Below are 21589 nucleotides of genomic sequence, written 5' to 3'. Positions count from 1 at the left end.
TATTTTATCTTTTACCATGACATGTACATTTCAAACGCTACAATGTCTCCATGGAAACATAGGTAAACCAAATACAATACAGCTGGTTAATTAATTCATTTTTAAACAAGAAGAAAAATAAATATTTTATAAATCCATGCATGGTTACAAATTATTCCCCATGTATCACTTTATAAACTCCCTAATGAAAACTACTGCAGCAGTTAATATGCAATAAATTAACAAGAGACACTATTCTAAATTAACAAGAAAATAATCTAAACTAACAAGAGAAAACATTCTAAATTAATGAGAAAACATTCTAAACTAATGAGAAAGTATTCTAAATTAATGAGAAAACATTCTAAACTAATGAGAAAGTATTCTAAACTAACAAGAGAAAACATTCTAAATTAATGAGAAAACATTCTAAACTAACAAGAGAAAACATTCTAAATTAATGAGAAAACATTCTAAATTAATGAGAAAGTATTCTAAATTAATGAGAAAACATTCTAAACTAATGAGAAAGTATTCTAAATTAATGAGAAAACATTCTAAATTAATGAGAAAGTATTCTAAATTAATGAGAAAGTATTCTAAATTAATGAGAAAGTATTCTAAACTAATGAGAAAGTATTCTAAATTAATGAGAAAGTATTCTAAATTAATGAGAAAGTATTCTAAATTAATGAGAAAGTATTCTAAATTAATGAGAAAGTATTCTAAATTAATGAGAAAACATTCTAAACTAATGAGAAAGTATTCTAAATTAATGAGAAAACATTCTAAATTAATGAGAAAGTATTCTAAATTAATGAGAAAGTATTCTACATTAATGAGAAAGTATTCTACATTAATGAGAAAATATCCAAAATTAGCATGGGAAAATACTCTAAATTCACAAAATTTATGTCACTCTCAAAAGTATCGCACACACTGTGATATTTCCCCTACCCCACACAATATTTTAATTGCTGTAAACTTTACCAAAGCATTCTGTAACTGTAATGTACACTATCAGGACATACTCTAGTGATAGGGGCTGTATTTATCAACTCTGCAATGTCTAACATGGCAAGAGTGATAGTACGTATATGTATTTTTAGCTATGTTATCACACTAGTGTAGCTTACCAACCTTATGCAGGCCAGGATTTGTCACCCATCACTATGTCTGTACATATTATGTATCTTAAAAATCTAAAGATCTTGATTTTCAGTAAACCCTGTTTGGAATTTGCCAAAATTGGTTGTAATTATGATTTTGCTAAGCCCATATACATGCATAAGAGATACTGTATCTGTGTCTATAGATCTCCTGTATCCCATAGCAACCACTGGATCTGTTTATTATGTAAAAGTGACTGTTTTACTTGTATCTATGAAATTCTCGTTTAACACATCAAACACAGCAAGTTTGAAAAGTATTTGACTTGCAAAAAAACCCCAAACTATTTTGAGATGTGAGTTGTCTGTTCCAAATAAAGGCAAAAATTGGTATGAGTTGTTTAGTACTCTTGAACTAGGTAATGTTAATGTACCCTAGATTTATGAAAAAGAAATGTATAGGTCATACACTAATAAACATGGTATTAACATTACATTACATTACATCGCATAACATTACTACATACATTACATTACTTTACACTGCACAACATTACATTGTATTATATTGCATAACATCACTTTTACAGGCATCACATTACATTGCATAACATTACTACATACATTACATTACTTTACACTGCACAACATTACACTGTATTATATTGCATAACATCACTATTACAGGCATCACATTATATTGCATAAAATTATTACATACATTACATTACATTACTTTACTCTGCATATATATTGCATAACATCACTATTCAGACATACATCACATTACATTGCATAAAATTATTACATACATTACATTACATTACTATACTCTGCATATATTGCATAACATCGATATTACAGACATACATCACATTGCATAAAATTATTACATACATTACATTACATTACTTTACACTGCATAACATAAGATGACGTGACACTACATTACACAACACTACAAAATGTAACAGTAAGAACATTAGTAAACCTAGCTTTGAATATCTATCTGTAGTATTGACTCTGAGTATTAATATTGTATGGAAAGTAAGGTTATCAAACGTATTTGCTCACTGAAAGTAAACACAATTATAATTTCTGCTGTATATATGACTTTGAAAAAAGTGTGTACATTTTTTTCTGAAGATACAGCAGACATGTCTAAAAGTACCACAAAGTCATGATCAGAATCAATACTCCTTACACACAGTAAATCAAGTCTTTTAAGTATTTTATGTGTCAAAGGTAAATATTCATATGTCTGTTTATATAACTAGATATTGAAACAAAACACCTGTGAATGTGAACTTGGGTGAAAAATTGACCAATATACATTTTTGACTTTGAAAAAAAGTATTTCTGTTCCCGATTTTGAGACTGTGAATACCAAAATAATATGAACATGTATTTTGGTTTGATATAGACAGACTTTTTGACATCAATATGCGATATTTTATGAACGTAATTAACACATAAAATTTTATGCTGAAATTTGACAGAAGGCACGTCTGTCTTGAGCTGTGATTTAGGTACTCTGACTATTTTAACAAGAAAACAAATTATTCTATATTATTTTTACTTTATATTTTTCACTGACAGTATTTGTCTAAAATAATGTATAATAAACCGAAATCACATGATGGCAATGAAACTTTCTTATTGTCATCGTCTTTACTTTGTTTATTACATTACCATACTGAGCTGCATTAGCGCCCTCACACAAAATAAGAGTGCCATGCTTTTGTTTAATAAGTTTTGTTTCTTGAAAAGATTCTGCTGATCACCGAATACTGTATACTGTGCCTCTTTGATATAAACACTCAAGTTCTAAACTTTTCAAAACTGAGCTCAATTTAGGTCTGCCTTTATTTATATATTTGAATTTGAATGATAGTCCTCAACTTTTCTTACAACATTTACTGATATAATTATGAAGAATCTGTTGAGGTTCACTACATGACCGATATAAATCTGATTAGTCAAGGTGAATGGAAAATGGACTCAATATATGGAACAAAAATATTAAAATAACTGGAATATAAAAACTGAAATACAAGAGAGGCAAATAATTGAAAATTCTACAACTGTTTCAGGATACATGGAAGATTTTATGAGAAATGTTTAGTTTTAGATGTAATGTTGTTGATACATGCAAAGTTTCAATAATCCAGTACTAAAACTCCTACAGCATTCTAACTTCTCAACTGCTTCAACAAATACGATTTTTAGTTGTATTACCCGCATACAATTATTCAACAAATCATGCTAATATTTTGATGTATAAAATACAAAATGTGAGATTTAAAATATAGCTATTTGACTTTATCAAATCATATCTTTGAGATTTGGTAGAAATGATTTTAGTACTAGTGATATCAGTGAATACTTTTGAGGGTGAATATATCTCAAAATAACTCAAAGGAACTCACATAGTTAGAAAACTCTTTGAGGGTGTTGTCACTTAATGTGTAAATAACATTCATGTGTTGCAATCGTAGCGGGATGAAGTTCAGAACATTGGTTTTTCTGGGCTATTTCACTGTTACATGATACATACTTCAATACTGGCTATAGGTCTGAGTTACTGGAAAGACAAAAAATTGCACAATTTGACCACTAGGAGTGCTGCTTACATTCAGCTTTTGGACTATAAATGACGGCTTGAACAGACTGCTTCACGATTGATATATGCTTCATGAATGAAATTTCAGCAATAATTTCCCCATATCTGGGCTGCCCTTATGTGACAATTATTTTTTTGAAAATGACAGCAATGTGAAGGTGAAGTTAAATTTACACAACTAACTGAATCAACCAAGGAAACTCTTCTCATTCTGAACTACATCCCATCTTTGTCCCATCACACAACACAATAATTACTAAACTTTAATTTTTAAAGGAAATATGTAATCATATCAAATTTTTTTTCATGACTTTTTTAATTTTTTTATATTCTTATTCATAAATCGACCAGTTAATACCTGAATGTATGATGAAAAATTTCATAAATTACTTTTTTTTTCATTTTTTTTCATATTTTGTATAAATCGACCAGTTTTTTAACCTTATACTTGAAATAATTTTTTTAATCATTTTTCATATAACCATGGCAACACAGGTATCCTTTGTCTGACTAACAAAGGATTCTGTCAGGTTTTTTTTTTTCTACAAAAAAGAAAGATAATTACTGACATCTTTTCGTTTCACACATATTGTTTCCATGACAACCTCCAAAATGTTCACTGAATATAATCTGACTCCCATTTTCCGTTGTCATAGAAATGTTATAATGAAGACTTGAACAATTCAAATAATTTAATTTTTTTTTGTATATTATTTTTTCATCTTTTTGTTATTTATCACTGATACTGAGTAAAGTAAATATAAAACCCTGTTTCTCAAACTTCTGGGAATCTTTTTATCTATTTACATCTCATGTACCATGCAAAATATTTCTTTGTTATATTGTAAGCACCATTTTTCCTTTGTATATTATGCATGTACTTGATGCAAAGATAATAACAGTTTTGACCACTTTCAAAACATAAGAACAAGGATTTCATTTTTTATAGTTCAATTGTCTCAATGTGTTTTTAAACCTTTCGCCAATGACTAATTAATTCAAAATGATTATCTCTTCACCATAATGTCTTTGATAAGTTTATAAGTTGACTCAAATATGTGATTTTGAACTTAAATTTGAAATTCTGCAAAATTCTGAAATTCTGCAGAACACTTATTTTCATTGTTGAATGTCTACATATAGGATTTCTCAACTTTACGTTCTTGAACATCATCTTCCAGATATGAATTACACTGTAACTTCTTAACGAACTCACTCGGAGACATAACATTTTTTTTCAATATATTGAAGTGTTCCACACAGTGAAGAATGTCTTCTTCAAAATAAAATTTTTTTTAATTTTTTTTTTTTTTTTTTGGGGGGGGGGGGGGGGAATGAGGGTTGAGAGTGTTTGCTATGACAGCAGAATGTTCATTATACCAGAGTCCGTTAAAAAGAGGTTACAGTGTCCTTCAAGTGTTCACCTTCTCTTTATCCTTAGATGTAGGTCGGCATACCAAACCTGTATTCCAAGAAATACAAGTGGCCATTCACTTCTTCCTTTGATTCTAATTTCATTCATGTCCACCGACATGGTTTGAAAAAAACCCCAATCAATTCAAGCATTTCTCAACATGCCTTTCAAATTCATCCCTTTCTTGTGGGCCAAACTCTCTCTCACATCGTGGACATTCCCTGGTCATGTGACTAGCTAGACTACCTGTGCCTTGATTATCGATGTCATCGGATGTATTGTCAATATCCGCTACCACTTCTCTTGGTAGTGCAGAATGCCAGACAGGCTGTTGTTGTTGTCCATAGGCATAAGATTTGCAACCTCCGTGGAAACTTTGTCTTGGGGTGTCGGTTGACAGATCACAGTCTTGACGATAGCTTGACATCTGTCTTAACCGTTTTTGTAAGCCTTCCTTTTCAAGTTTTTCTTTCCTGACCAGGCTTCCAATTCGGTGAATCTAAAATGAGAGAGTTGATCAATCAATCAATCAATCAATCAATCAATCAATCAATCAATCAATCAATCAATCAATCAATCAATCAATCAATCAATCAATCAATCAATCAATCAATCAATCAATCAATTCACAGTTCCATTGTCAATCAGATAATCAATCAAATGACATAACTTACCTCCATACTGAAGTAGTCAATCTGTTTACGTTGTTCATCAATTTGACTGTCATATCTATTTTTCATGTCTTCTCTGTCTTTTCGTTCATGTTTGAAATCTTCTTCATAATACTTCATCTATATTTGTTGAAAAAAAAATGGTCCAATATTTGTTAAATTTAAGATTGAAATATTAACTATTACTATATTAGCAGTAGATGAGTCTAAAATGACTTGAATTTTTGACTAGTTTCACATCTCAACAGGCTTTTTTCAAGAAGTTTAAACAATTAGTTTCCTACTTTCTAGATATTTGTACAAATTGAATATAGAGTCAAACTTTTCAAGAGGTTCATTGTAATAGGTGAGAAAATAATCATGGAAAAATATAACATCTTATTTATTTATTTCTTGGATAACCAGCTAGTCCCATTTATTGGCTCCTTTGGTTCAGTGTTCAGTGCAGGTGGAAACTGGAGTACCCGTAGAAAACCTGCATTGTACGGTAGTGTCAAACTGAACAATACTCTTCTTACTTACAGCATGGTAAATTTAATCAAACCCAGCTGACACCTGGTGGGTTTGAACCCAGGCTGCAGAGGTAAGAGGTGTAACCGCTTGGCCACCGACAACCGTTAGATCTGATGCTTATAGTTTCAATGATTATAATTAGAAAGTATGGTTTTTGCGATGAATAGTACGCTAGACTTGACTCGTCTTAGGATTTGATATTTGCCAACAAAGTGTACATAAATACTTGAGGGCCAATACTAAAACTATGATAAGTACTTTTGAACACCTGACACTAAATGATTTGATATTTATCAACATACCTGTGTTGTCACGAGATTAAGCTCCTCTTCAAGTTGAGCAGTTTTTTGCAGCAGTTCATCTTTTTCACTTTCCAAAATACGACATTTTTGACAGTTGTCAACTTTCAATTCCAGTTGTTGGCACTTTGTCTTCAGATCCTGTAAAATCAAAGTTATACAAAATCTACAGTAACTGTATCCACAAATAAAACACGGTATCAATATTTCTGTTACTGTAGATGAATTTTCCTTACAAAGTTATAGGAAATGACTACCTTGTCTTTGGTGTTAATAGAGTTGTAAAAACATCACAAAAGAGTTTTAAGGTAACTTAACACTGTAGTTTGAATAATTTAAAATAAAGGGGGTCAAAAGTATATATATATATTTCATATATTATGTATTAAACACCGTATTTTGTAATCACTGTAGTATAAAATGAAGAAAGAATCTAAGAATACATTATGAGCCAAAGTTTTTCACCACGGATTAAGAATCTTGTTATACACTTAGGGAGGAAAATTTCATTGGTTTCCCTGTCTGTTCTGTACATGAATACTGAAGCAAAGAAGATGGGAAATTCTAATATAATTTATTTTTTAATACTTCATTCTTTAATATTCTATCATTGCATTAAAACGAAAATGATTGATTGTTAGTGTTTTTATTTGAAAACGTGAAGTATACACAGCCTTACTCACTTTACCATAAGCACAGTGAGGATCGAGTTGAGTTATCATTTATTTAGCAATATTAAAATTCCATATTTGATATTACAGGTATGAATTTCATACTGCTATGACAATAATAACTTTCTTACCTGGTTTTCTCTCTGTAGAACATTTCTTGTCTGTTCACTGATGACATAATCTTGATCAAGTATGTTAAATTCTTTTTGAAATGCTGTCAGTTTCTGATTCAATCTTTCAATTTCTTCTGTAGCAGATGTTAATTGTTTCTTTAATTCCATATCCATCTGTGGTCAGAAGTGGTAAGGACGTTACAACCAATAACACCAAAGTAAAGCATTTTCTGTACGTACCACAATCGTTTATAGCATCCATATCAAGTACAACCCATAACACCAAAGTAAAGCATTTTCTGTACGTACCACAAATCGTTTATACCATCCATATCAAGTGTAAAAGTATACTTTTTCATTTGCTAAATTGACCACATCAGAAAGGCCACATGCTAGGTTTGTAAATAAACCAATTGAAACATTATACATTTACACTTGATATGAATGCTATAAATGAGTGTAGCACATAGAGAAAGTGCTTTACTTCAGTGTTACTCGTTGTATATAGCAAATGAAACAGTATACTTTTACACTTGATATGAATGTTATAAATGAGTGTAGCACATAGAGAAAGTGCTTTACTTCAGTGTTACTCGTTGTATATAGCAAATGAAACAGTATACTTTTACACTTGATATGAATGTTATAAATGAGTGTAGCACATAGAGAAAGTGCTTTACTTCAGAGTTACTCGTTGTATATAGCAAATGAAACAGTATACTTTTACACTTGATATGAATGTTATAAATGAGTGTAGCACATAGAGAAAGTGCTTTACTTCAGTGTTACTCATTGTATTCATGTGCAATAAATAATACAATGGCATGATTATAAAAGTAATTATTGAAAATATAAGTATCTGCTGCTAGGACTGGAATAAGGTCAAAACTTGATGACATAAAACATAAACATTTCAATAAATGTGTTCTCCAACTCAAAAAGTTATAGAGTCATGTGAAATTTAAACACTAAAAGAAAGCATACTGCTTGAAGTTTTTAATGTTGTTGATTTCCTGGACTGGTTTCTGCCTGACTTTATGTCATCAAATTGGTCATTGTATTATTTCTAAATACAGGGTGTGAGTTCTGCTAATAGCAAATAATGGATTAGTATATGCTTTTGATACCACAGGTACCTATGCAGTTAAAATGATGTGTCCCCCCCCCCTCCCCTCCCCAAAGGTATAAACACAGTTTTTGCCTCTTCATTGGTGTGCTTGCTTGTTTGTGGTAAGCAGAAATGGAGACAAGGTTCATGCAAAGACATACAATGTAATGTGTGCCATAACTTAATCATCATGTTTATATAAACATGGTTGGGGGGAGCACAGATATATGTGTTCGAACAACTGCCTTGACTAGACTGGTAACATAATGAAGTTTGTAATATGTAATACTGTACCAGTTTGGAAGTAGACTACAGATAGAGATACTTTATAAAGTTGTGGTACATACCTTGATTGTTTGTTCATCATCACTACGATGTTTACTGAGTCTTTGTTTTTCTTCTCTCAGTGACTGTATTTCTTGATTGTATTTTTCTTTCATTGCTTGACACTCCTTCTCAGTTCTGTCAAGTTCATGGGTCATTGTATCAACTAAAACTGACTTCACGTTTAGTGCTCTGGCTAACTTTGTCAACTGTAGAAAAATAATAAATAGAGAAATACGCAATTCAATATTTGTGTCTTGAAGTCATTTGAAGTTTGAGTTGTCAAACTTCTGAAATTAAGAGTACTATAATATAAACCAATACACAACATACTGTACTTTGGATAAGTTGAAAGCCTTCAACTACAGTCAGTCAGTCTTGTTCATTGAAGTTTAGTTTACAATTACAACTACATGTATGTTACAATTTACACTATGTTATCTTGACACATTACATCTAGTCAAAGTCAGACATTTTACCATTAATCTGGCTAAACCCCAAGCTGGGCAAAGGGTAAATGGTGTATATCAGTAGTAATCCGTCAAAAATAATAGTAAACACATTCTTCTGACAAGTTTTGTAAACCCAGATATTTTCACCACAAGAAAATTTTGCATTTTCAGTCTTGAGCTAATTCTAAAAGACCAATACATTATTTACTAATTACCAGACTGAAAGCGTTTTAGTCACTACTTATTTTTTGCACTTAGTTCAAGTCCAACAAAATAAGCGAAAATAAGTCTTTAGTAAAAATGTCCAGGTTTACAGTACACTGTTTTACATCAACTTATCCTTTGGCTCAGATGGTGTGGTGTGCTTAACAATTTAAGTGAAAACTAGTCTGAGATTTTGAAACCTTTGGAGTTGAATTTTGTTGAGATCATCTAGATAGTTAACAAGTTTTTCTAAGTTCATGTATTACACTGATCTTCATTATTTGCATTTCACAACTACACACACTTACAGACTTAGACTCTTATCTCTACTTCTCATTATTTATTGTCAAACAAATCATGACAGAGAACATTTTACTAGGTACTCCAATTTTGTCAGGTACCAAAGTGATATTTTATACTTTATTTACAGCTATAATAAAATCTGATTTTCTATATACAGAGCTATTGCAGTAACATTGCAAACAGGAAGGCTATAACTTTCATTGACCTTTCAGTGCTAAAAATATATTTCTAGTGATCTTATTTCCTTCTAAAATATTTAGTCTATGTTACAACAGCTATGCTACGTACAGTCTAGACAGTTCATGTTGAGTGTAAATGGTAGTTTCAGAAAATCAACTTTGTTACAAAATGTTTGTATATCAACCTATATGTCATGAAAAACATCTAATGTTTTATCTTCAAAACTCATATTTTTGTACTTTTTTTTGAGAGGATGTGTACATGATATGTCTGTCTGTTCAGTCTCCTTCCATAGTTGTATTATATACGATTTCCTGACATCTAATTTAAGCTTTCTATTTCTGTAAATGTAGATCTGTTGATGTCACTGTTTTCCTAGAGGTCTTTGTGTCCATTCACTACTATCACACTTGACATGTACATATAGTCTAGAGGCTGTCTGTGGATTTGAATCTCTGTTCACAAAGAGATATCTTGAGATTTAAAGCCACTGGTACAGTCACTGGTACACTCACTGGTACACTCACTGGTACACTCACTGGTACACTCACTGGTACACTCACTGGTACACTCATTGGTACACTCACTGGTACACTCACTGGTACACTCACTGGTACACTCACTGGTACACTCACTGGTACACTCACTGGTACACTCACTGGTACACTCATTGGTACACTCACTGGTACACTCACTGGTACACTCACTGGTACACTCACTGGTACACTCACTGGTACACTCATTGGTACACTCACTGGTACACTCACTGGTACACTCACTGGTACACTCACTGGTACACTCACTGGTACACTCACTGGTACACTCACTGGTACACTCATTGGTACACTCACTGGTACACTCACTGGTACACTCACTGGTACACTCACTGGTACACTCACTGGTACACTCACTGGTACACTCACTGGTACACTCATTGGTACACTCATTGGTACACTCACTGGTACACTCACTGGTACACTCACTGGTACACTCACTGGTACACTCACTGGTACACTCATTGGTACACTCATTGGTACACTCACTGGTACACTCACTGGTACACTCATTGGTACACTCATTGGTACACTCACTGGTACACTCACTGGTACACTCATTGGTACACTCACTGGTACACTCACTGGTACACTCATTGGTACACTCACTGGTACACTCACTGGTACACTCATTGGTACACTCACTGGTACACTCACTGGTACACTCATTGGTACACTCACTGGTACACTCACTGGTACACTCATTGGTACACTCACTGGTACACTCATTGGTACACTCACTGGTACACTCACTGGTACACTCATTGGTACACTCACTGGTACACTCACTGGTACACTCATTGGTACACTCACTGGTACACTCACTGTCACAGTTTTTGGACAAGGTCATGTTATTTGAGGATTAATATTACATAAACACTACAAAAAAGTAACACCCATCATTGCTGCTTAGACATTTTCCTTAGAGTCTTTTTTCATCGAGGTTTAAAGTCAGAAATAACTTTGTGGATGATGTAATCTCTGAATTTAAAACCCTACATTGATGACTTAGTAATCGGACGACAATATTAGTAATTTTACATGCACTTCCACGCTAATTTATGTATTTGTATAAATTATGAATTTTGGCACTCCATTTGATTTAAATATTGGGCAAAAACATTGGTATTGTGGTATTTTAATCACTGTTACACTAAAGTTGATTATTTTTGCAAAGGAATTATCATGAACACTGTCCTACTACCGAATTCGACCCGGGATTCGATCACAGTTAATGGCGCTGATTGGCAGTCTATGTCTTGGCATGCAAGCGTAACATTAGTACTGTCCGATATCTGAGACACTTCTTTACTCAAGATATGTCCCATATTTTCATTTTCAAAAAACACCCAGATTTCATGGAAAATGTCATCTAGTTTGAATTGAGATATTTGTAGATTTAAATAAGAGCAAAATGATATTCAAGTGATTTTTATAACATTTCCGTGTACTTTGCTGTAGTGAAAACAGTGACAACTACTGCAGCGTTGTTACATACTGTAACTTTGTGATCATTGATATAAGTGCTCTCAAAACTGATACTACAAAATTAGTGTTGAATCAAAGCTTTAATATCGCCTGATCCTTAGTACAAATTATTGGGCATGATAATATGATAATTCTGAAGAAAACAGTGAGGATCTCGGGATCAGTCGATATCTGTCCGAAAACAGAGTCTGTCCGTAAACTGAGACAGTAAGTGTATTGCCTAGATTGATTTACACAATGTAGTGAACAAGTAGCTGTGTAGATTGTTAAATGCACCATGTTTCAGTTACCCACTATCTGACCATATTTTTAGAGAGAAGCAACGTGTACGGGTGCTCTAAGCTTATGGAAAATGAGGGTTAACTTAACATTTCATGATGTATGCAAAACATACAGCAGTTCGTACAGGAAACAGTCAACGGAAATGAAAACAAAATGAATAAGTTCCTGAAACTTTATCAAGTAAAAACAAAAGCAGAGCTTTTTGAGTTAACCAAGAATGCTCTTAACATTTCCCACGAAACACTGGGAAAGTGTTACATATTATCAAAGTCCACTACGTGAGAGTAGTGAGTAATTCTGGCCTATAGAATCACTCAGTTGAATAGATTCCTCTATGGCCAAACTATACAACTCTTTTGTTTTTCCCATAAACTATGTATGATGTATTGCATGCTATGTACATGGTAACATAAGCAGGCAATATCAGGTTCCAATAGCTTTTCTTGATAGGGAATTCTCTACAGCATTATACTACAGTATGATACAACTAGAGAAATACATGTACCAACAATTCATGATGACCCATTTGCTGTTTAATAATCTTGATAGAAAAGAGGCTGGTTGTATAATGTTATCATTAATTCTGGCAAACTGCCAAAATAGTACCACCATCTGTGTTGTTATGACTTCAACACTCAAAATACAGTACTCTTACAGATAGGGGTTTTCCATGCTGAGTCACAGTTTATAACATAAACAAATAATGTAGTATATGTATAGTTGGCAATTTCTGTCACTTTTATGGAGTAACATATATGTATACAAAAAAAATGTACCTTTTTTACATGAGCTCTTTTCTTTTCTGTAAACAGTGTACTGACAGAAGATCTAAATGAAATTACAATGTTGTAAGCAAACAAATTTCAAGTAAGCTTGTAGTCAAACAAACACAATTTTATTTTTATAACTTTTTCTTTACAATATGGAAAAAAATACAAAGATATTTCATGAATTCATGCCTTCAGAAGTGCAGGACAGTTTAGACCTATTTTATGCCATTTAATCTGACTTCAAAGTATTCTGTTTACAGTTTTAGGGGTTTAATTCTCTTGGTGCTGTTTGCTTGATTTCATAGTAAGTTTTTTGGGTCACAACTGCCTTCCAGTATACATTGTATACAAAATATAACAGTTTGCCTGACTGCGCTGAGATGAGCTAGCTGGACACCTCCCCTCCCCCACCTCTCTCTTCTATCTTATGTACATCACAAAACAGAACAATGCAGGTTAAAGGTCGACCGCAAACAATGATTAACCAGGATATTATTCTTGTTACATATCAACGAAGAGAAACAAACAGTGCAACAATAAGAATGAGATGATGTCATAGCTAAACTGCTACATATAACAAAAACAATCCTACCAGACTTAAAATTACTCTAGTGAATGTTTTTGATTTGACTAGGACTCAGGAGTAAAGGTTAATATGTCAGAAAGATATAAGTTGTCATGATCATAAACATGTCAAAGTTTATTGACAACAAACTAAACCATAGGATGAAGGAGACAGAGTTGAATAGGGCAATCTAGCTGTATTTCTTACATCAGATTTGAATAAGATAGTTTGCATGGTAATAACCAAAACTCATATCTTTAGCCATGCCAGCAGTCTTATTGCTTGACTGACAGTACAAATGTACATGTATCAATGCCAAACTTTCATTATAATGATACAGGAGCCATTTAGAACAAAAATATGGAATATATATGCTGGTCATTCTATACTCAGACCACTTTTTAGTGGTCTGAGTTCTGTGTCACAACAATGGACATCTATGTCATGAAAATGCATGTCTAGATCACTTGTTCTGCTGTTTTCGAAATATGAGTCAAAACGTTAACAATTACCATTACGTTCCCTGATTTTTCTTTGATATTACTGGTGCTGATATAATTATGATATTTTCCAATATTTTTCTTCATTCATAGCATCTAAATGTATTATAAGCACACTGCACACACTTAGAGTCAGAATAATGTGACACTCAGACACTAATGACATTGTCCTCTACTGTTAATTCAATAGAACAGAAGCACCACCATTGGTCATTTATATTAATTAATCTATTTATTGTCTTTACTTTTTGGCATTTTTAGACTTTAGTCACCAACAAAAATATTGATCTCTGATTATCCCCATATATATTAGAGACATTAAGTCTAGGTAAATCACCCGTACAATCTACCTGAGTTCCAAAGCCATCCCACCAAGATTTCCTACCAGTGTTTTTTCTTGAGGGTAGTATCAAAGTAGGAATAATCTAACTGAATACTTCCTTAGGTGTTTTACCGGGCTTCCCCACTAAAATTAATTATGGTACAAGACCATACAAGGTATGAAAATCTATGCAAATATTGAAAAATTTGTCAAATTTAGCAAAATATACTTTTCAATTTAAGTAGGTGTACATATATGATGTTTTAGTCTAGTTCCTATATGACGTGTTACGATTACTACAATCATCTCCACTCATGCATAGGGAAAGTTGTTATTCTAATTGAGAAAGCTGTGCTATCCCCCCCCCCCCCCTTACCAGTTTAAGGATAAATGACGCATCTCAGTAGTAATCCATCCCAAATTGACAGGGATTTGCAATTGGTTAGTTCCTTTAGACAATTGCTCATTAACCGAACTCCATCTCTCTAGTCTGAAACTAAAATCACGTGGCGATGTGATAACGTCATCATATCGTTTATATGAACGCAGTCGGGGTAACACAGATTTCTGTGCTTCAATAAGGACTTTCCCTATACGCGAGTGGAGATGATCGGAACAATCGTAACGCGTCATATAGGAACTAGTCTAATGACTTCTTTGAGTGTTTTACTATAATTACACTTTGTTGGGTAATGTCGTACTAACTACATGTATACATTGTATATCAGTCCAGGAAGTATTATATTACACATGTAACTATTACTATTTAAATATTGAGATTTCCATAAAACATCATGTAATGCACTGTTTCACATCAAGCTTTTCTTGGAAAAAGCACTATTTTAGTATTTTATTAAATGTATCTAGTACATTATCCTCTGTATTTGTGACACACAGAAATCTAAGAATTCATTTGGCTGCATGTCAGTTCTATATCATTTTCATGTTATACAGATCGTTTAAAAAATTATTGAATTACAGATGATTATATTGGATAATTTCACTTGAGAAGTATTGTCATACTTTAGGTTGAATATTCATGTTTTGAAAATATTGAGTAGAAATTTCCATAAATGATGAAGAACATGTCATCTAAATTTAAGAGATGATGGATGAATGATGTATTGTATGTCAGATTGTTAGAAGAATGTGGGTTTTCTTATACATTATTATTCTGTGAAACTATACATGTAGGAACTTGGAAATTTTGAATTTGTGCATTTTTACAAGCTCAGGGTATATTAATACAACAGGTAGCTCATATTTGTTGCTCAGGTATATAACCCCACTTTGGTCAGACACTGGGTGAAATTTGGAAAGTTTTGGGTTTTCACAATTTGACAAAATGCCAATTAATTAAAACATGCCGTATCTCTTTTTTGTATACAGGTAAACCCCATTTTGTTCAGACACCAGGTGAAATTGGGAAATTTGAGTGTTTGGTAAAATTTGGGGTTTATACTTGGCTATCTACATAATCTTATAAATTACACAATACGATGACTTAATTTGTGCATTTTACTTTTTAGTGATCTAAAAGTTCAACCCCAAATATTGAGATTTCTATTTACCAATCATTAATTGTATCCTAGTACTACCAAGTATAGCAAATGTTGTTATTACAATCAATTCTATAAATAGCAAAATTATATTACCATTAGCACACCACAGAATGGAGAAGTTAGTTGACTTCCCCTGTATAATCTAACTTGGGTGGGTAAATGTTTGGTCAAATATCTAGTTAGTGGTAGGTTTCTGTTCTACATTCTTAAGCCTGTTGTACATATTTCATTCCTGTTTTGCAATTAAATTGATCATGAAATTTTTGTATCATTTTGTAGACAGAAATACAATATTTAAGTTTAAGAACATTTATACCATTGTTTGTGAGTTTAATATAATGATTGTCTAGTACATGTAGTAGTTACAAATCCATATACCAATTCCATTTCTTCTATGAAAGTACCATGTCAATAATGCAGTGCTACAAATGATAAAGCACGAGAAATTCTTTTGATCTATACAGAGGTTTTCAAATTCCCTTATATGATTAATGTTATGTCAAGGATAAACATAAATGTCATATTTGCCGTTTTGTGTTATCAGACTTCTACAATATGGAATTTGTAAGCTAAAGGCCCAGTTCAGATTAGAATCAAAATCAAAGTGTGTAAAACAGCTTGTCCAGTCGAACCATAAAACAGTTGATCCACAACTAAAGACTAATCCTATGTAATCCTTATGACTACACTGATAAGCTAGAGAACCTGGGATTGAAACATGGGCCTTTAACCATTGGTTTTAAAGGCCCAGTGTAGACTAGAATTGAAATGTATTGGTGAAAAATAAATGTCAGACAAAGATATACTATAGAAAAAGTTGGTCCAGAACTAAAGAATAATCCTATGTAATCCTAATGGTTGCACTGATAAGATAAGAATAATGTAAGAACCTGGGATTGAAACTCTGGCCTTTAAACCATTATCATGTACATATATATAGAACTGACCTTATAGTATTTCATCATAGTTTAATAAACTGATAATTTTACCTGTTGTTTCATTTCATCCATCTTTTTTGCTGAACTTTCATCGTTTCCTTCGATGTCTCTTTCTTTCAGTTCTGCACGTAAATCTTCTGTCTCTTTGTCTTTGTCTTTGAGATCATCTTCAAGTTTACTAATTGTTTCTTCATAGTCAGCAGCTTTCTGCATTTGAAATAATTTGATAATAAGGTTATCAAATTATGGTAATCATACATATCAGTATTGATAAAGTGGGGGGGGGTGAATGATGGACAGTTACCTAAAACTTGCATGTTGAACAATATGCCAACAAACACCATTTTGGTTCACCATTTTAACAGCTTACCATCTTCTCGATGTGAATGATATCAAGCCGCCAAAATCCTCCAAAGTTAGAAATATTATAAACTTTGAATTCATTTTCACTATCTGAATTAGTATAACTGTTCATATTTACTTATAAATATGCTTAGTCTGCTTTACTAACTCTAAGACATTCATTCTGTAGACTTTTTACAAAATGTCTTTCAGAAGTAGTCTTATTTTCCCTGTGGTACAGTACTGTACATCATGTTATGCAGATTACCATCTTTACACATAATTACTAATATGAATATTATAAGTAGCTACCATCTCTGGACGGAATTTAACTAAGTTACCATCAATGTCAATTCTTAATATCCATAAATAGTCATTTAAAAACAAACATGTACGATGTACATGTAAACACTTCATATTAGGTGATACAGTTTGTTGAATCTTTGCTGGTTGTGTGCAGTGGTATTGCACTAAAACATCATGATTTCTTTGTGGGTAGCGTTACGAGATTACAATAATTTTGCTTTTGTATCATGAAAATGATGAAAAATGACTTGTACAGACTTAAAAAGATTCTTGACTCTTCCCCAACCTTTTGTTGAAAGTATGCTCAACCACAGAGGCGTGTAATATATCATAGATTGTTGTTTACTTATTGCTTAGAATGCCGTTTTCTTAGGAAAATATCGTACGAATCTTGCTGCTACAAATGTATCAATCTCTATACTATGAAGAAATATAGTCTCTTTCCCTGTACATGTAGGAATATATAATCAAAAGGTTGTTATATTTAGTCTGTAGACCTGGAAAACAACGCCCCTATGTGCTCAACATCCTGAATGAAGTCTACACAGATCTGATGAGGAAGTAAAACCGACTACCAAACCAATAATTCATTGGGCATTGTAAGACCTTGAAACTCTAGACTCTGTGAACAATGGAGTTTTTATCATCTGCCTATGGGGTAACTATTTTCATGTGAGTTGGGTTTCAACTCAGTTCTGATATGTGTACTGTAGGTGGTTAAACTGATCTGAAAAAGTCAGTAACATGCAATATTGGTGAAGTATTTGGGTGTGAGACAGGAATAATGTAATAATAGTAAAGTACAAAGGTAACAATACTGAGAAATAAGTCACAGTAGAGTCAACATTCCCCCTTAGTTGCCACCCACATTTGATATACAATGTCCTGACTGTTGTATGAACTGTCACATTTAATTTCACATTGGCTAGGTTTACTGGTGACATCATCGGAATGGTATGAAGTTACGGTTGTTGACCTCATTACATGTGATTGATCATCTCTGCATGATTAGCTCCCAAAGATTTTCCTCCTTTACAAGGACACACATCTGTCACGCCTAGCAATATCGTGTATCATGTGAATACATGATTGGCAACTTATCAAATAGACAAGTTATTGTCAATAAAGTGGGCATTCTGTGATAGCATCATCATCCCATGGTGATGACAATCATGATGATGATGATGAAATAATTTTAAACGGATGGTGCCATGGTGTTGTAATTAAAGAGATGATGATGATAATAATGATGATGATGATGACTGTCTTTGATGACTCGTGATGATGATGGTGATGATGGTAGTGGGGGTGATGATGGTGGTGGTGGTGGTGGTGGTAGCGGTGGTGATGATGGTGGTGGTAGCGGCAGTGATGATGGTGGTGGTGATGATGGTGGTGGTGATGGCAATGATGATGATGATGATGATGATGATGAGGAGGAGGAGGAGGAGGAGGAGGAGGAGGAGGAGGAGGAGAAGAAGGAGGAGGAAGTTGATACTATTAGATAATTACTGTACTACTGGTACATGGTTTCAAAATCACCAAGCCAAAATGATGATACCATATGGTGTACACACTCTTCATCATCCACATCTACAATGTATTTTAGTATCTTATCTTGAAGGAAAACATCAGATAGTAACAACTCTTCATCTCACCTCTACCTGAAAACTTACTCTCATATTGAGAAGTATCTTAAATCTACGAAACAAGTTAACATTAGCATTGACACAAATGAACTTACAAGAAATGTTCTGATATCAATTTTTCCATCGAGCATCTTTTGTAATTGTTGTTTACAAAGATTCAATTCCCGTATGAGGTTTTCCAGAAGTTCATGAGAATTTCCTTGCACGACTAATTTTGCTGGTGATAGACTGTCCACTGGATTTATGCTTTCGGTCTGCAGTTTTTTCTGTAAGCTGTCCTCTCCTGACTCTTCAGTTTTGTTGGCTTTTTGTTTCAAAGCACTGGCTAGTTGAATTCGACTCATTTCAAGGTCTTGGTTTAAAAACTCGATATGTTCCAGCAGCCGTACTTTGTCCGTATTCATTTCATGTAGAACCCGTGTCAAGTTATCCAGTTTCGGTTGCCTTTGTTTTAACGAACCAAGCTCAGCTGTAACACTAGCAAGTCGCAGTGATAATTGTTGACTGTATTCCGACATCGTGGTACGCCTATATTCCGCAAAGATATCCAACACTAAAACATTTGAAATGTTCAACAACTCTTTTTGTAGTAGTAGTACACGTTTGTGTCTCGAAAAGTCATTAAATTGAACGTAGTTTCGACCTCTTGTGTAACCAGTTCATTAGCAGAGAAATTTCCAGAGAAAGTCTGAGATCATTTCCAAAACTAAAGTAATCGCGGGCAAAATAGTTGTGCTGTTTCGTTCTGAAAATTCACAACTGGGGAAAATACGTGACGCTATGTTATTGCATACACATACAGGGGCTTTCCATCGACTCATTCTTGGGGAATACCCTTTTGTCAATCACGTGATGATGCACGTGACGCGTCGACGACATTATATACACAGCGTGTCTGACTATTTAGTCATTTTTCATGATACTAATAAGCAACCGAAACTTTTACATTCTATTTCTGTACCCTTCAAATATACACTTGTTTTTCTTGAGGAGGGGTTGGGTGCAGAGTGACGCTGTTGACGCAAAACAACAATCGCGCGATTCACGAGAACGAGATCATACGTGAGGTGCATGTTACGAAATGACGTCAGTGTACTCAGATAAGTAACACTGTGGCTAGGCAGGTTGTAGACTCTCTCGCAGTCCTCACAGCATAAATAGCTAAAACTTGGATTGTTTTGTATGTATCTACTGCATAATTGTACTCGTATACTAGTATCCCAGGATCCCTAGCCCTGTACTGTGCGCCCTCATCGATCTAATAGGGCTAACCTTTTGTTGATGTGTTAGGCGAAGCTTCGAGGACTTGAGAGAGTCTAGGCAGGTTGTTGTGAGGCAGAGTGAGTGTGGGGAACGGTGAATAGAGAGGAGCCACTCCAGTTGTGGCTAAAATCAGAATACTTTATTTCACAGGATAAGTAATGTTAAAAGTTCAGAGCATTGAAAGTGGGCGGTAACTAATATTGGTACAACGGATGTATGATCGTGTTGATAGAATATATACAACATCTGTTTTAATATGTAAGCGATGATACAACCTTTAAAATCCGATGTATAGATGTCGGCTAATCGTTCATTGCTATTTTACCTTCGTTATTTTGCCTGAATTGACCTTCTTGGTACATGTTTACATTTTTTAGCCTGATCGCCTCCTAGGAGGAGGATCGCCTACCTGTGTATCACTATGCACTGGCAGCACGCCGTGAAGAGCACCCAGGTGTAATACGTTTACCTAAATTCATCGTCGTAAACCACAGCCTCTTTTATGGCACCGTGTCATTTGTTTCAATTTCACCTTAGTTTATATTCTAATTATTTTTTTTTAATTTCCATGAGCCTATCACTGCGTGTAGTTGCTGTAAACTGTAAGTTGTTATCATCATCACAGGAGGACAAGATGTCATCTCAGCTCTCAAATTCTTCCCTCATACCTTCATCCCCGTTTTTTTTAAGTAAAGGACTAAAAGTCTGTTCTCTTTTACTATTTTAACGTGTTGAACTGATCAAAAATACCTTTGTCTGATCATGATAAAGTTTGAATTTAGAAAACTAATGTAGAGAAAATAAGATACTGTGGCAGAACACTTTTCATGTCATATCATTTTGAACAAATACAGGAATCTAGGTATAAGTCAGGTGAGTAATCGCTGTCGTCATCATCACTACAACAAACACTTATTATTTAGTAAAGACTCATTGTCACCGAGGTCATTGTCCTTACAAATCTAGTACTTTTACCATTTGTCTCATTTTATCTCCTCATTGGCAAGTACTTCAGAATCACACGTCTTTTTCACATCGTGGCTCATAATTATTACTTGAAATCTATGGAGCTCCTATCATTGTTA

At 33.6% G+C, this 21589-nt stretch overlaps 1 protein-coding gene across 1 annotated transcript; it reads right to left on the bottom strand.

Moving 5' to 3' along the window:
* Positions 1 to 495: 495 nt before the first annotated feature.
* LOC144452162 (uncharacterized) lies at positions 496 to 20038 on the bottom strand. Its single transcript, XM_078143202.1, has 7 exons — positions 19337 to 20038; positions 16996 to 17151; positions 8848 to 9033; positions 7411 to 7566; positions 6612 to 6749; positions 5800 to 5916; positions 496 to 5624 (listed from the first exon to the last, which is right to left on the bottom strand). The coding sequence occupies exons 1-7, from the start codon at positions 19757 to 19759 to the stop codon at positions 5265 to 5267; spliced, it is 1536 nt and encodes a 511-aa protein (XP_077999328.1). The 5' UTR covers positions 19760 to 20038; the 3' UTR covers positions 496 to 5264.
* Between the last annotated feature and the right edge of the window lie 1551 nt (positions 20039 to 21589).

The sequence above is a fragment of the Glandiceps talaboti genome, chromosome 22 (genome assembly GCF_964340395.1).
Source record: "Glandiceps talaboti chromosome 22, keGlaTala1.1, whole genome shotgun sequence".
Taxonomy (NCBI): Eukaryota; Metazoa; Hemichordata; class Enteropneusta; family Spengelidae; genus Glandiceps; species Glandiceps talaboti.
This window is presented reverse-complemented; position numbering and strand designations above follow the sequence as displayed.